Source organism: Ambystoma mexicanum, chromosome 3p (assembly GCF_040938575.1).
Source record: "Ambystoma mexicanum isolate Mex_15411 chromosome 3p, UKY_AmexF1_1, whole genome shotgun sequence".
Lineage (NCBI taxonomy): Eukaryota > Metazoa > Chordata > Amphibia > Caudata > Ambystomatidae > Ambystoma > Ambystoma mexicanum.
In genome coordinates this window covers 435,251,724-435,268,677 of record NC_090925.1, presented here as the reverse complement: position 1 = coordinate 435,268,677, position 16,954 = coordinate 435,251,724, and the positions used below count along the sequence as shown (strand labels likewise).

The 16,954-nt window shown below is 43.5% G+C and overlaps 1 protein-coding gene across 2 annotated transcripts in view; it reads right to left on the bottom strand.

Moving 5' to 3' along the window:
* The window catches only part of AURKA (aurora kinase A), a 129,647-nt gene extending 118,279 nt beyond the window's left edge, over positions 1–11,368 (bottom strand). For both annotated transcript variants that reach the window (XM_069651120.1, XM_069651121.1), the window contains exons 1-2: positions 11,234–11,368; positions 10,540–10,599 (exon numbers count right to left, since the gene is read on the bottom strand). In XM_069651120.1, coding sequence (XP_069507221.1) covers positions 10,540–10,590 — 51 coding nt within the window. In that variant the 5' untranslated portion in view covers positions 10,591–10,599; positions 11,234–11,368. The remainder of the gene's footprint in view (positions 1–10,539; positions 10,600–11,233) is intronic.
* Positions 11,369–16,954: the final 5,586 nt, after the last annotated feature.

Below are 16,954 nucleotides of genomic sequence, written 5' to 3'. Positions count from 1 at the left end.
GTGGTTCTCCGGGCTCCCCCGAGCTGGTGGAGCCCAGGAAACTAGAAAACCACAGGCATCAGATTAGATTTATAATTGGTATGCCTTTTCTTTTAGGCAAGTCCAGGCAATTATAAATACTTGTTGGCATCCCGCAGAGCTGCACCGGCAGCCGGCAAAGTAGTTATAATTGCTATGCCTTTCATTTTACGTTTTCTGCGTTTCCCTGGGCTTGGGGAGCACACAATGTAAAATCAATGTGAAGGCAGCCTCCTCCATGTTAAAGGGATAGTCCAGTAAAAAAAAAAAAAAAAAAAAAATAGATAGGCAACATTAAAAAAATACTAGCACTTTTTTAAAACTTCCCATGTAAAATTGAGCTATTCAAGCTCAAAATTCGCAAAAGCAAGCACATGGGCGCATCCATTTTGTGAAATGGATGCCCGCCTGTGCTGGCTTTTCCTTTTCAGCACTAATGAAGGAAAAGCCAGCCAGCTGTAGTAAACAAAAGCTACCGCTGGGTGGCTTTTCCTTCATTGGTGCTGGGACTCTGAGGACGCGGACCGGAGACCAGACGGGAAAGCTGCAGCTGAATCTCGGTACGTGCTATTTTTTTTATAAAGCGACTGCAAGCAAATACAATGCGTTTGAAAATGCTGCAGTTTTTCTTTCCAAGTTTCTCAGGCTCCTCTGGCTCGGAGGAGCCTGAGAAACTCGGAAAGAAAAACCGCAGCGTTTTCAAACACAACCGCGTTGTGTTTCTGCCTGTTGTGGCCATCACTTTGGGTCTCCGGTGCACCCCGAGAGCCCCAAATGGGAAAGCAGAAACACTGCAGCATTTAGCATTTTCCATTTGGGGCTCTCGGGGCCCCCCGTGGGGAGCCCGAGAGCCCCAAATGGAAAATCAGAAGGCAGAAACACTGCGGCATGTAAACACAACCGTGTTGTTTCTGCCTGCCTTGGCTTTCACTTTGGGTCTCCGGTGCTCCCCTGAGGGCGCACCGGAGACCCAAAGTGATAGCCACAGCAGGCAGAAACACAACGCGGTTGTGTTTGAAAACGCTGCGGTTTTTCTTTCTGAGTTTCTCAGAAGCCGGAGGAGCCTGAGAAACTTGGAAAGAAAAACCGCAGCGTTTTCAAACAACGTTGTATTTATGTTTGCAGTCGCTAGCGACCGCAAACATAAATACAACGTTTTTAAAGCTGCGGTTTTATTTTATTTCTAAGTTTTCCGGGCTCCTCCAGCCCGGAAAACTTAGAAAAAACCGCAGCTAGTGCTTATTTTTTAAAAAAATTTAAATTAATAGCACTTACCGAGATTCAGTTGCAACTTTCCTGCTCTGGTCTCCGGTCTGCGTCCTCCGAGTCCCGGCACCAATGAAGGAAAAGCCACCCAGAGGTAGCTTTTGTTTACTACAGCTGGCTGGCTTTTCCTTCATTAGTGCCGCAAAAGCCAGCACAGGCGGGCATCCATTTCACAAAATGGATGCGCCCATGTGCTTGCTTTTGCGAATTTTGAGCTTGAAATTTTATACGTTTTTTTAAAAAGTGCTAGTATTATTTTTTTATGTTGCCCATTTTTAAAATAACATTTTTTACTGGACTATCCCTTTAAACTCTGCTCCCTGGCTGCTTGATTAATGCTGCCAGAGCAGAGCTTAACATGAACAGAGGAAGCTGCTTCATATCACAAATGGATCCCCCTTCACTCCCCTCCCCCCCACCCATGTATAAACTTGAACCTCATTTGCTCAAAATTAGGAACTAGGTTTTATATTTTTGATTATTGCCCATCTTTTGGGACAATAAAATGCTTCAGTGTACTTCCCCATTAATGACAACTCGTCTGTTAGCTAGAATTAGCAGGAATTGTACCATCTTTCGCAGTTCGTTCCATCTTTACCTGGCACCAGTCCCCATAAAAAACACTGGCTGTGCACTCACAGGGTCCATGCACTAAGGAAATTGGCTAGCACCTCTTCCCAGTAAGTGATCACTGGGCATCCCCCCCCACCATATGTGATCATATCCTATGTAGGTAGTTGAATCGAATCAACTGGAACCTTGCATTCCTCAATACTTTTTTCACTTGGTCCCACATCCAAACCCATGTTTGCTCAGATATAACGAACCCTATGTCCCTCTCCCACTTTGCTTTAATGCCTAGATCCTGTTGTGTTCTCTTGGAGCCTCTTATACAGTGATAGTCCCTTTCACAGCAAGTCCGGTTCCTCTGGAATAACCCCCGCCCACCCCAACCACAGTTCAGCCAGTGCCAGCTCATTCTTGAAATCAATTTCAAGTCATTCATTGAGAAACGGCTTCCCGGCATTTTCCAAGATCAGAAATATGCATGGTTTAGATTAAGTGGGCTTCAGACAGACGGCGGCTGAACCACAGTGCAGGCATCAAGAAACGAGATTAGAGGGAGACTGAAGTCTGTTTGTTTTTTTACAACCTCCCAAGGACTGCGCAGCCAGTGACGGTGGAAAGGCCTAAATCACCTAGCCAAAAAGAAATAAACCTCAAAGCAGGTTAGTAGGGGCAAAGCAACACTGCTCATCTCTCAGGAAGGGTCAAGTATAGGTCCACATAATTATCCATTGAAAAATACACACTGATTATATACCTTGTGTTACACAAGTTAAGGTAAAATAACTACTCAAAACAATATGCAGTGTATTTACCTCAGGCCATACTATGTGGGTCCGCTATTGCAAATAGTGACAAGTGGGAAGCAGGGAGAAAAAAAACAGCGTCTACACGTAAAATGCGCAAATGACAGTGTTACACGTGCTAAGGACAGACAAGGGGTGTTAAGAAAAGTGAACCAGACATTTTGTAGGAGGAAAACTAATCGTAGGGCCTGTATCAGCAATACCTCGGCTCGGCACGCACGGACTAAGGCTCTTGCTTTAGCCACAGCGCATCAACATCAACAAATGGAAGTGTATCCTCTTTTAATTTAGCACTACTGCGAACTGTGCCAAGCAAAATCTCTTGAGTTCACCAGTTCGTCAAGATCGAACCACGAAAGTTACAGTGCATGAAATTAAATGTATGGTATTCCTGTTGGAACCCATTGAAATTGCTGATAATTATCATACACGACCCAAAGAAGTTGAGAAACTCTCAGATGTCTCAATAATGGGAAAGTATCCATTACGGAAAAATACAAATTTGCTCCTGTCCTGAAGACGGCCATTATCCACATCCAGACCAACGGCACCAGAGAGAGTCCCGTATGAGTCAAAAAGGCCGAAACATATGTCGACGTATTAATGGGAACCTATGTATTTGCTGATTCCTATCTCTCATATCAAAAGATAGCTTTCGTGTATTAAATAACCCTTAGCTACCTTGTATTAATGTAAGTTATGTGAAACAGAGTGATTAACAAACCAAAGATACAATAGTGGATCATTCACTCTGGTCTAACACCTTTGAGGCACACATTAGAAGTTGGGCGCTCACAATACATTTTGACTCCCTCATACAAACATATGCTCACACACTCACAGTAATACACACTGTCCTTTCCCGTTACCTTTCACTATGGTCTTAGGCATTCTGAAAGGCCTGGTGAATCCTCACCAGTTAGATTGTTAGATTGTAAGTGACTAGCACAGTTTGTTTTAATACTGTTTAGGTGTCTTTTTTATACTCATTCTTTGAATAATAAATTGACAAGTGAAAAGCAACAGATTTATGTGAATTAGATGTGGAATGTGTAGCTGAAAAACTATATGAGGCTACCTTGGATATAACCTTTTTGCGACTCAGGGTCTCTAGGTAGGGGAAGGCGACCTATCACTCCTTGTTTTGCACGGCCCAACAATCCAGACTCATTCTGGCTCTAGGTCTAGGTATTTGACTTCAAAGACACTTATTGGAAAACCAAAAACGGCCACAGGCTTTACATTTTCAAATACTTTAAGCAACAATTAGCATTCCAATTCACACCTTGGATATAGTGTTAACAGCGTACATACAAATTAGGTAACGTACATCTAAAGTTGCAAGTGTGGGGATCAGGAATACAAATCATATGTAATGTAAATAAGACTCGTGAAACCCCCAAAAAAGGATTCCTGCAACTCTGAAGTGTGGCTAGGCCATATTCCCAGGGTAGAAGGCAGATTGGTTAAGCCAGTAACCACCAACAAGAAACCATATTCTGGAAAAAAGCAGCAGCTGACTGTAAAGTGTTCGTAAATGCATTCACTTAATCATCAAAATCCAAGCTATATGGAACACTGGAAGATTGTAGATAACGCCTCATTCATATACCTCTATTACCACTCCCACAGGTGACCAGTAACATCCAGCTGGCTAGAGCTTGGGGTAGTTCATGCAACAGCAAAATCACGGGAAACTATGTACTATACTTACACGTAGGCCAAATATAGCTTTTAACAGCCATAAAAGTCAGCTGTTTAATGGAGGGCCATAGTCTTCCAAGGCTGGATGAACAAAGCGGTGGGCATCCTGGATGAGGGCTCGGTGCAGAGATTTTTCAGACAGATTCTGTCTGGTGTCACGAAGTGTGCAAGAATAGTCTGCCTTCAATTATCTTCAACCACAGGCGACTTTGCAAAACATACATCTCACTTTGACAAGACTAGTCTACTCTTAACTGTACTTAACAGCCTACTTTAAGGTATTTCAATTAACATACATTTTGCGACTGCAGCTCACTGGGAGCACGGGAGCATGAGAAAACTGCACTTTTCCATACCTCTAAATCTGGGTTACAAGATAATGCTCCATTCTACACCAGTCGCAGCTCGTAGTTCAAATGTGCTTTCAATGTTCTGAATAACGGGCCAGAAGACGTTAAACTAAACTGGCTGCATAGTCCTTTCCAAAAGCTATCCCTGTTGCAGGACACCAAACATAGTGGAAAATCCTAAATCAATACCAAAACAGGAAATTTGAGTAGAGAACGGGAAATCACTTAGCGGAGAAATTAGAAGGTAATGGTAGCAATTAACTCAGAACAATTTTGGTACAGTTCGGCACATCTTAAAACTGAGATGCTATGCACCCTAGTTACCCAATGTAAAAAAGGGTGCATTTTCCCCCAGTGTGAAAATCCTACAATTAGCATTGAAGAAAAAAAATTACAACCCTTACTTGCCCTTCTTAAACAAATTCATAAGAATGATACAAATATCCCATTTCTGCTTCCTTGCACAACAACTTGGGGGACCGGGCTAGCCAGCACCAGCTGACCAAGTCAGGGCTCCTCAGAGCCAGTAGCAAGAAGTCAAGAGCCTATGAAGAAGTGGGACGCTTCAAAATTAACAGTAGGAATTCCATTAAAGACGTGTGCAAGAAAGCAGTGTGCATGCTAAAGCTGGACAGCCAGCATACGACTCCTAAAGGATAACTCAAAATGTGCATATGGATCACCGTCATCCTACTGGTTAAGGCCATTAAATGAAATAAATAAAAAGGCCAATGTGCACTTATGGGCTCAGCAGGAAAACGGGTTTAACAGGATCCCAAGATCACTCAAATGTCAGAAAAGGTTAACATTTCACCCGTCTATTGTGCATTTTTTGCACATCAGGCTTTTAACTGAATAGATTGGCATAAATTGAAAAATCTTGGGGCGCGCTGCTAGTATTCCAAGTATCTTGATAACCTGGTATTCAGATAGCATAAATGTGCATCTGGATGAGGCAGGGACTGATATCCAATGTGGACTTAGTCAGGGCTGGGCGTTTGCTCCATTTTTGTTTAACGTGTACATCAGAAAGCTTGACGAAGCCCTTAGGAGTAAACCTTATAACCCTCAAACTCTGTAGCATCGTCTTAAATTATGCTACAGTCCTTTTTGATTTAACACCAAGACTTCAACAGGCCCTTAATTAAAATACTGACTTAACTAGAGCAAGTGTGTTAAGCAAAATGGGTATTAACGCGGTTGAAGTGGTATGCAGTCATTTTGCTGAATTAAAACATTTTTATTGAAGCATTTTTGCTAGAAAAAAAAAAATGGGATAAGGGTTAAAGTGGGTGGGGTGGAAATATAAACAAAGTGATACGGCGACCCACCAAATAAGCTCAAGTTACAAAGGGTTTTCGTTATTTTTTAATTCTGGCGAAGAAAAAAATATATATCACATGTAATCTAGTTTCAAATACATTGGGGTCTGCATCTATGCAAAGCAGAATGAAAAGAGAATAGATAACGAGGAACAAGGCTGCTGAGTGTTTAATTACGATAGGCATTTCGGACAGTTTGCAATAATGAAAAATACATGGGGTAAAAAGTGTGGGGTGATCATGGGTGTCCCCCACATTAAAAAAATATGAATATTTGTTTCTTCAGTATTCAATTCTTTTAAATCACATGTAGTCATTTTGGATGGTTCTCTGCTATAATGGTCCTAAATATCAGATACATTCCTTGTTCGCTTTACGGTGACGAGTCAGGCTTGCAGCCTTCAAACTGGGATGAGGCAGCAGGTTTCTCGAGGAGAAAGAAGCGTTTTATTCCTGCCAAAGGGAACGCCGGTCCCGATTAGACACGAGTCGGGACTGCTCTCCCTGCAGGTTCGGGTCAACTAGAAAGTTTTGCAGCTATTAAGGAAACTTTTCATGCCCCCAGAACACACTAGTTAATCAAGGCTGCTAAACGATTTTTGCAAGGAATTAAGCATTTGGTCAAAAAAGGCAGGCCTCATCTTAAGCGCGCATGAGATTTCATTAGGGGGGCACTTTGTCAATCCTTAACATGTTAAAAAGAAACTTTTCGAAGAGTGGTTCAAAAATCAAGCAATTGCCACAAATCATTTGTTTTATCCCTCAGATATGAGGTGAAAGCTTGTAACGTCTTGCCTGGTTACTTGAAAAAGCATGCACCTATTTGATTAGCAATGATGTACTTATCTGTGTAATGCCACCAGGAGTTATTTGTACCCAAGCCATAAAACGAGCAGCAGCACAGCATGTTTTTGTACCGCTGAAGACAGACATTAATGAGATGAGTCTGTGCTTGAAACTTTAAAAATTCCACTAGACCTGCAGTTTGAGTAATTTAGTTTACTTATTGGACCTAAGAGAAATGCACTCGACCCAGGTCTGGTTGACAAAAAATTGAAATGCGCCTTCAGTAAAATGGTGCATATCCATACAGACTGAAACTTATTTGACATCTACTGAAAAAAATAAATGTTACCTAAAAGCATCAAACATTCCCTGCAAATGGTACTCGCCCTTCATTAAATTTACTTGACTGCGAGTGGGAGAGTAGACTTTGCAATCCCTGGCTTAGTATGTAAAGTGTAAAAGGTTAGTTGCATGAATGGACAGAAATAGATAAAACAGTCTGTTCAGATCTCTGTGGGTGCTAATATAGAATGCAATCATAAAGCAAAGCGAGCTCAGGATGCCAACTACACTACTATATTGCAGTAGATCTGTAGATGTACAGAGTGGATCGAAGTATTGCAGAAACATCTAGTAAGCTTTGTGTATTCATTATGTAACAGAAAAGAAAGTAAAAAAAACTAAGCAGAGTGGATCACATAGCAGGAAGAGAACTGGGCAAACTAGGTGGAACATTCTAGTTTGCGGCCATCTCCCTTTCAGGGTAGCTGGTATAAAGCAGCAGTGATGAGAAAATGTCAAGGAGGTTGGGGGGGGGGATCAGCTCATGAGTGGAGCATCAGTTTCACAGATGTATGCAACTAGCAGGTTACAGAACTAGGTTTGCCATTAAAAGCATTTGGCCATATGATCATTTAGAAAAGTGTTCATGTGTCAATATGATGCATCTCAAATTAAATATAGGGAACACTGAGTAGACACTAACCTTCAACAAAGCATGAGACAATGCAGTGTTTTACGGTAATTATGCATTATGTAACAACTTACATTTTTAGGAATGTTAGCGCAGGATTTTTTAAAAAGTTGACATGCGACACTGCTTATTTTATGACCAAAACTGAGGAAACTCAACCATTAATTGACTAATAATGCTACAAGAGCTCCAAATTGACACATTTGCCAGATTTGCTTTCTTTTTAAATTCAGAGCGGTTTTTGTTTAGAATATTAAATTGCCAGGAATTTTATATTGTAATAGATTTTTAAATAACATTTTAGTGTGAGTGCGTTTGTGTTTTACTGTACTAATGAAGTTGCTGATTTTACTCAGTAAACATTTTCCCAAAATGTACCAAGTTGTATAACATATGCACTAGCAATAAATAAAATGTTAAGACGCAAACTTCAAGCCAGCCTTAAAATCACTTGCCATAGCAATTTAACACATACACAAAGCACATTATTTCTTACTCACCAAGAGTCAATTAGTCAGACAAGTGCACATCTTGAGCCCTGTCAAACACTTGTGTGTTCTTAAGTGCATAGCCTTTAGTTTGACTGTTACCGCCCTAAGGAATATGTCTGTTAGACCTCTTGCATAGGAGTAAATATGATCAAAAGGACAGACAGCAGGGGAGCTGAAAGCCTAATGAGCACTTAGGACTGGCCATTTACAGAATCAACGAAGGAGATTTACTAACCAATTCAATTGCCCATATCCAGAGTTATAAAGGGATTGAACGACAGGAATATTGGGAACCTAAACAGAATTAGATTTACACAGACCCTCCAGCTTATAGCGATCCCGCAAAATGCCACGAAAAACGACCGTTTTGCAAAAAAGCGCGAAAACAGCTGTTTTTGCAAAAACACCCACATAAATATCCGTTTTAGAATTCCTTTTTTTAAACTCAAGGGACTCAACTCATTTTTTGGACTGAAATGCATAATCACATTTCCTCACTTGAGCAAAAAAATAAAAAATAAAAGCAGTCGATCCACAAAGGACATCTGAATGGATGCTCCTTATATGCGCCCATTCAGATATCCCATTTTACCCCTTTGCGCAAATCAGGGGCATTTCTGCGCATTTAAAAGTGCATCCCAAATTGACAAGCAAGATGCGCTTTTAAATGTGCAGAAATTGTAGGCCACCATGAGCCCACTTTAAATACATGCACGAGCGGTGCCACTGCTTTACAGGGTCTTGACTGACCCTGCTGACGCATGCAATGCTTAAAAAACATTAAGTGCGACAGCTGTCTCACTTGCATTTCTGTTCCCCAAATGGGGTAGAAATGTGTTTGTGGGTTGCATTTTACAGTGGCAGGAACCTTGGGCCAGTTACGGTGAAATGCACGGGGAGCCTGTAGACCATTGTCGGGAGAGCATTTTAACGTATTCAAGGGGGCTGGCGAGCGCATCATTTGCGCTACAGCTCTGCCACGTGGAAATGCACAGATCACCTTTGAGATTAAGGTGGCCGGCTCATTTCCAAAAATGGGTTATCTAAAAAGATCACATCTTCTGCTGTTTATAGATGCCTTGTTTTTTTTGGAACAAAATCTAGTTTTCTACAAAAATTGAAAAATGGTCAATATCTGGCATGAGAAAGGAGCGAGAGGGGAGTGATGGGTGAGCTGTGGCATGGTGGGCAACAAAGCGCGATCAGAAGGAGAAGCAGTGGGCAAGAGAGCAGAGCAGAAGCAGTGGGGTGGTGGGCCAGAAATCGGAGAGAGGAGGTACAGAAAGTGGAAGGAACGTGGCTCAGGGGTAGTAGTGGGCTGCAGATTGGGAGAAAGGATGAGGGAAGAGTGATAGAAGGGAGAAAGGATGAAAGATGCAGAAGTAGCATGCAAGAATGAAGGACTGTATACTGCAGGAGGAATTGGGGAGCGTACAGTGTGAGTTGGGAGTATGATTTGGTGTTTGGCAGGGTAAAGACAGCGTAATTTGTGACTTGGCAGTGTGAGAGCATGCGAGTATGTGTATGACTGAGCGTGAGGTTAAAAAATACAAGTTGTGATGGGGAATTGGTGCGAGGTGTGGGGTGAGAGGTGTGAGTGTTTGCGGGATGGGGGAACATAGAAGGGGAATATTTTCAGCATTACAACTGATAATGATAAATAATGTTATTAAATAGGAATGCACATTAAACCAAAACATGTAGACAAAACAAACACTGTTTTGCCAAGCCAGAGACATCTAGGACTCTTCCTATTTGATATTAAAGATAGATATATTGACACCCTGGCTCTCTTGTAGCCTTGCACACAGCCGCTTTCCTGCAATGTACCAATCTTGCACCTTCCAGTCAAAAATGGTGCTGAAAAAATGCCGCCATAAAGTTTTGTGCTGCAAAATGTGCCATTTCATGCCACAAAATCCTGGAGGGTATGTTTACAGTATGGTGACTGGATGCAATCAAGACCACCCGAGTCAATGCTGGGGGACCTAAAGTACATGCGTGACCGCATGTCCTTTGCTTAAGTCACATTGTCCTCCTTTAGATCACACCCAGCATCATTTAGCCATTAACCCCCCCTTTCCAGTGTCACCCCGATTTCGTATCCACCCTCTCAGAGACCAACATTGTTTCATTTATTATTGAGAGATGGTTTATAAAATAAACCACTCATTGACTGCCGAAAATCAGCAGGAGCGAACCCCATCCCTCAGCCACTGACCTGAGGAAACCAACCACTCAGGAGAAACGTATTACCTTGACAAAACACGGTGTTCCATTTTTATTTTCCTTGCTATTTTTGTCCATGCCTGTTCCCTGCAAGAGAGAAGAGCGTTATAAACAAATCAGGACTCCCAACACAAGGCAGAGCAAAATTTCTCCAGAACGAGTGAAAATCCAAAATGCATCGTTCGACTAAAGGGATTTCCAAATTTAGAAATGTAATTAACGCCAACTTAACCAATTGTTCATGTATACAAGAACGAAATAATGTTCAGAAGGCAACCACGACATCGGGAAAATATTCACCAGTTGCAAAGAAATGTTTTTGGGACCTACTAGCGAATGGCCTGCGTTAATCAGTTCTTGTCGAGAGAATTCACGGCTACAAGGTCACATTTACGCATTAAAAAAAAGTTGGTGTAGAAAATGGACTCAAGAGTTGGTGGGAAATCGGTCATAAAACAAGTCCTATGAGTCACGCGGCTCCCCGCAATGTACCCGTTTATTGCAAAGTACTGCTTCCCCTTCGCTCCCAAAAAAGACCGGATCGTTTAGATAGTTTACCAGGGGACGAGTACCGGGGTTTACACCGCATAAACACATCAAGGTTTTTCCTAAGACTAGGTCCCACCCAGAGAGCACGTTAACGCCTAGGGACAACCACAAAGCGCTCGCTAGCAACCTTTATGCCCCGTCTCTTTAAATATATTTTGGAAAAAGCACTCACCGAGCCAGGATATGCTGATTTCGCTCAATCCCCCGGCTCAAGTAAGATGGTTGTCCAAGATCTGTAATGTAGGCGAAGACTAGAACACACGGACACACCAAACCTATGTTTAAATTCAAACTGCCCGCATTAAATACCTTTAAAACTACGGCCGTCCAGCAATTGGCTGCCTTAGAAGCCTTTCTACGATCCTATTGGTCAACGAAACTAGTGCTCGTGTAACTGGGCAACCGGAAGCGTAAACTTTACGTCTGCTCGCAAAACCACGCTGCCAACTGTCAGGGCAACGTCAGAAGTCTAATAAGGAACTGGATAGCTGACATTCTGTTTTAGAGTATGTAACCCCGGACGCCATGTTGGTAGGCAAAACACCCAGAGACTGAAAGACTGGATTCGCTGGCTCGCTTGTTAGTCAGGAAGAATGCTGCGGGGTCGCTGGGTATAGGTTATAGCACATTTTTTGACCTAGAAAAGATGAAAAGCTCAATTGGTTCTGACAAATTGTATCCAGTGACTGTCAAGCTGTTCCAATTTTAACAAGATGTGCTTTGATCTACTTAACCATCTTGTAGGATTAATAGATGGCACAGATATTTTAATTTCTGAAAATATGAGCTTGAAAGCATTTTTACATGTATTCGTATGAGATTTATTTTAAGCTTCAAAAGCGAGCAAATCCTTGGAATTTATTTATTATTTTTACATTTGTATAGCACGCAAACAGCCCTGGTGCATCGAGGCGCTGTTACTTGTGACGAGCTTAGTTGCAAGGAAGTAGTAGTACATGTTAATCATATACATTCATACGTATATACATTTATACATTCTTATCTTTCCGGAGTCAGTCCAAGCTTGCAGTGGTGAGGTGGAAGGTGGTGCTTAGGTGAAGAGCTGTGTTTTCAGCGTTTTGCGAAATGCTAAGAGGGAGTTTTCTGCTTGTAGGGGTGGCGGCAGGGCATTCCATTGCATCGCTGCTAGATAGGGGAAGCTAGCGCCTCCTGCTCTGACTCTTCTGATTTTGGGCACCATGAGCATGTTTGTGTAGTGGGTTCTGATGGGTCTAGAGGAAGCTTTGAGGTGAATTCTTTGTGAGAGGTGGGGGTGGGGGCAGTTTGGTGGATACACCTATGCGTCATGGCGAGGGCTTTAAAAAGAACTCGCTCTTTGACTGGGAGCCAGAGTGCCTGTTTCCTGGCGGCAGTGATATGCTCTCAGTAGGTTTAGAACGTGCACCAGAGCTGTAAGTGCAGGTTTCACATAAACCACATCCCAAAAGAATATCACGGGGAAAAGGTGAGAGTGGTTCTTTAACCATTTAATGAAATGCACACCAATTACCAAATGGTCTGTTAAGAAAATGTACTAGGGGTCCTCTGATCACACCCTTTAAAGTTGTAACTAAAAAGGAGCACACACCAAGCAAGAATCAACGCTGTTTATTACAGCTGTCCGAGCACACATCAAACAGAACAGTGGACTGGAACTAATTGATGAGATCTGGCATACAGCGAACAGTAGTTTTATACTACGAATATTATTCTGCCATGTGTCAGCACCATTGCAATAGATACACGAGACACCCTGATTCTGGCGTGAAGGGCAATATTCGCAAGGCACCAGTTGGATAATGGCTTTCGCAAACCTTGTGGTGGATACTCTGAAGACTAGCCACCTCCCAGGGACACATACACGTACTGTTTGATTGGTCCTCCTAGGAAGGCCACATATGCTCAGCTTCCCCGTTCCCATATCCACCTGCCGAAAGGCACTCATAGCTATGTGAATGGTTCTCTGTCTCAGGTCCACTTCCCCTCTCCCTGGAGTGCCCATTGGATTGGTTTGCCACCCGGCATTACATCATCCAGTGCTGTCTCAGCTGCTTCGGTCTGCCCCTGATGCATCCTGAGCTTCGTCTCCCTCCCTAATCCTTGGTGTGTTGATCATGCGTTCAGGGCAGGTTTCCCCGAGTGAGGCCCATCCTGGAGGCATCCCTGCTAAGTGTGTTTACCTGGGATTTTTCACTATCTCTTAGTAATATACATAAACTCCCTCGGCCGATAGCATGAATAGTTAAACCCTTCCCCCGCATTTGCCCATGAGGCCTTCCATTGTGGCGTTACCGCAATTTGTTTGTGTGCCCGTGTTTTCCCCTAGGAGGTGCCCCATCCCCTCTTGCTTACTCCCGTAGGTGGTAGGTGCGCCCCCAGACCGGGCACTGAAAAAGCACCTTTAATACATTCCCCATTTCAATCAATCTTTCGATCGACATATCCTTCCTGTCATTTCCTTACTCCTTTCCTTACGCACCCACACCCTGTAACCCTGTTCATGTCCCCTTTTCCTTCGTACCCTTCTAGGTATTCTCCAAACATTAGTATTTTTTCCCATATAGTGAGCATTCAGCTGAAAGTGCTTCATAGTTTTCTAAATCTAGTGGGGGGGGCTGCAAAAATTAACTCTACATCATGCTCTCTCTCATTCATGAATGAGAACTCCTCAGAACTCCTCGTCTAACTCTTTATCAAGCTCAATTTTATTTGTCGTCATTATGTAACATGCATTTCATTGGTGGCAGTCACCCCGGCCGATGACCCACCGACCGGCGCAGATGGTGACGAGCATCACAACGAGCACAGAAACAGTTCTTTTGTACATTGCAGACAATATGGAACCCAGGCAAATAATGCTTCAAGCCGGGCATTTAATGTGGTGTCCTGCATCTCTTTTTATCATTCTTTCATGTATTGTTCGTATCTCCGTGACAGCTTCCGTAAGTGTCCCATTGTCAGCATCATTAGTGGGTGTTGCTGTGCAGCATGTGCTTCCGATCTTGTGGCACACGCTGCCTTCCAAAGCAGTTATAAGGTCCAACACATAACGATTCTGTAGAGCCATCAGACACAGAGCTCAGAGCTCTTCTCGCACTGCATTCAGTCCTTTTTCAGTCACAGTAGCCAATTGGAGCAGCTCATAATGCGTTATCTGAGTGCACTTTGCGTTAGCTGCTGTTTGCACCCCGGGAAGCAGGAGCGAGCTAATAAACACAGACACTTTGCTGAAGAGTCTCAAATGTGGTGGGATAGCGTCCAAGCTCTAGGTGGATTTTGCTGATACGTAATTGCTTGCTCTCTTCCTCCTTGTTATCTTCGGTTGTTCTTCTCGTATCTTTATTTTTGCATTATTCTTCCATTTTGAGTGGTTAGCCCATTAAATGCCACCACATCTGTGCAGGGCTCCACCAATGCAGGGCTGTGGAGGGTCATGAGTGCACATACTCCTTCCCAATCTGGTTGTAGCTGGGCGTGCGCTCTTGTCCCACAGGCCCACCATACGTCCATCACTGCCGCTGTCCCTTTCTGCAACGCCGCAATGCTCATCATCCTCCCGCAGCTGGTGTTCATCCCCAGCGCCACCATCCTGTTAGCTCTGAAACACACAAAGAATACTGTGTGAGCAGTTTTATGTAAACTGGGCAATGTTTTTCATCTATCCATGTTAAGGGATGTACATTGGCATTCCATTTTCTCCTACACTCGGCATCTATTTTCTTCACTACTTTCTCTTCAAACCCCACAAGCCCTTCTACGCGACACCGTACCATCCCCTTTTCCCGTTTTCCAATGTGATGCACCAAACCCTGCATTTGCATTAAGGGCCTGGTGTGGCACCATGGTATATCATGTCCTGTTGAATTCTTACAGATTATTCACTTGTGGGTAGTGTAAGGGAGGCATGGTATCACAAGTATAACACTGACACAAGAGGTACAAGTTTAATACTTTTATTCTATTTTCGGGGTTTGGAAAAACCCCTGCTTTGACCTACAGCTGTGACAGGAGTATTCTCTACCATCAAATAATAAAGAAAACACAGTCTAAGTCAGTCTCTGTCAAATCAATATGGCCTGTACTAACAAAACCTAATGCCTGCCCTATCTCTTATACAAAAAGTGTGTAAAGGGAAATATGTATGCAAAGGAAAATTAGTGTTATAACATAAATAATCAAGATGGCTGAGTCAGCTCTCCTCCCCACGTAGGACAGCACAGAGTGAGGCCGCCCCCGTAGACAGAATGTCACACTCTGGCTCAGGTTCTCAAAACAAAGGCATTTTGAGGGGCATGGCCTGCAGCACCACCAATGTGACTGCTCTACTAATGGCCTCCATCGGAAGCCCATGTAAAGGCCTGCATCCCCAAGTGTGTCAAGTGTGCTGTTGGGCTAGCACGCTGAAGGAATCTATTCGTGCTACCCTAGTATGCTGTAAGGAGAAGAGGAAGACCATCACCTTTATTTCAAGCGAAACGCTAGTCTGGACTGGAATGAGCATATTGGACTTCATTACCCAAAAGGCTGTGTGCACCGAACTCCTCTCCGCCTTCCCAGAAGCCCTTCTTTAACTGTGGTGCGCGCACATCCCCAAGTGTGTCGTGTGCTGTTGGGCTAGCACGCTGAAGGAATCTATTCGTGCTACCCTAGTATGCTGTAAGGAGAAGAGGAAGACCATCACCTTTATTTCAAGCGAAACGCTACTCTGGACTGGAATAAGTATATTGGACTTCATTACCCAAAAGGCTGTGTGCACCGAACTCCGCCCCCTGCCTGCCCAACAGCCCTTCTTTAACTGGGGAGCACACGCATCGCGCGGGCGCATCCCCAAGTGTGTCAAGTGTGCTGTTGGGCTAGCATGCTGAAGAAATCTATTTGTGCTACCCTAGTATGCTGTAAGGAGAAGAGGAAGACGATCAACTTTATTTCAAGCGAAACGCTAGTCTGGACTGGAATAAGCATATTGGACTTCATTACCCAAAGTCATTTTTCAGTTTTATTCATATGCATACTGACACTTATGAGCGGCTTCCATTAATTAGCCTGGCTGGTGCGAGGGATTGGTTGGCCTGGGCTGGGTCCTTGAGCTGTGTGGGCTGGGCTAAACATTCATCTTCTCTAATGCCTGCAACCAGTGTTTATCCCCCGCCCACCCGCCTCTCACATCATCTTTGTTTCCTGCCTTTTGCAGAGGCTGTGTGCACCGAACTCAGCCCCCTGCCTTCCCAGCAGCCCTTCTTTAACTGGGGTGCACGCGCAACCCCCGCGCGCATCCCCAAGTGTGTCAAGTGTGCTGTTGGGCTGTTAGGGTGGTAGGTGAGTGGTGCCCCCCCTTTTAAAACCATCAGTATTAGTACTATTGTCGCTGTGACTATACGTTCTCTAGGACTGCATTGCAGTCCTTTTTGTTTATTGTAATACACATAGAGCAATGGCGTCCGGCTTGCATAGCGGCCGCCTCACAGAACCTCCTAGTTCAAATATATTGAACATGGATGCGCTTATCTGTAGCGGTAATGCTGTTTACTCGGACCATCTAGAGGGGGAGAAGTACCGTGATTTAAATAAGGATTTTATCGCTGAGTGTATGACTATGGGCTTACCTCCTGTTCATTACGTCCCTATGCATAAGGCTGATGAGCAGCCGCCTTCTTTAGTTAAACCACGTAAAGTGAGTTTGATTATCATTCCCGCATGTATCTCAGCTGCAAAATCTCTAATATCAGAAGCAAACTTGGTAAATGAGTATGTTGCCATAGGCATTTTATGCGATAAGGAAGTGGCATCCTTGAGTGTGAATACCTCAATGAACACCTCTTTTCTGGAAAGTGGTATTGCCAATGATATTCCAGCACAGGGGCCTCGTGCGATTTACGAATTAAATAAATGCATT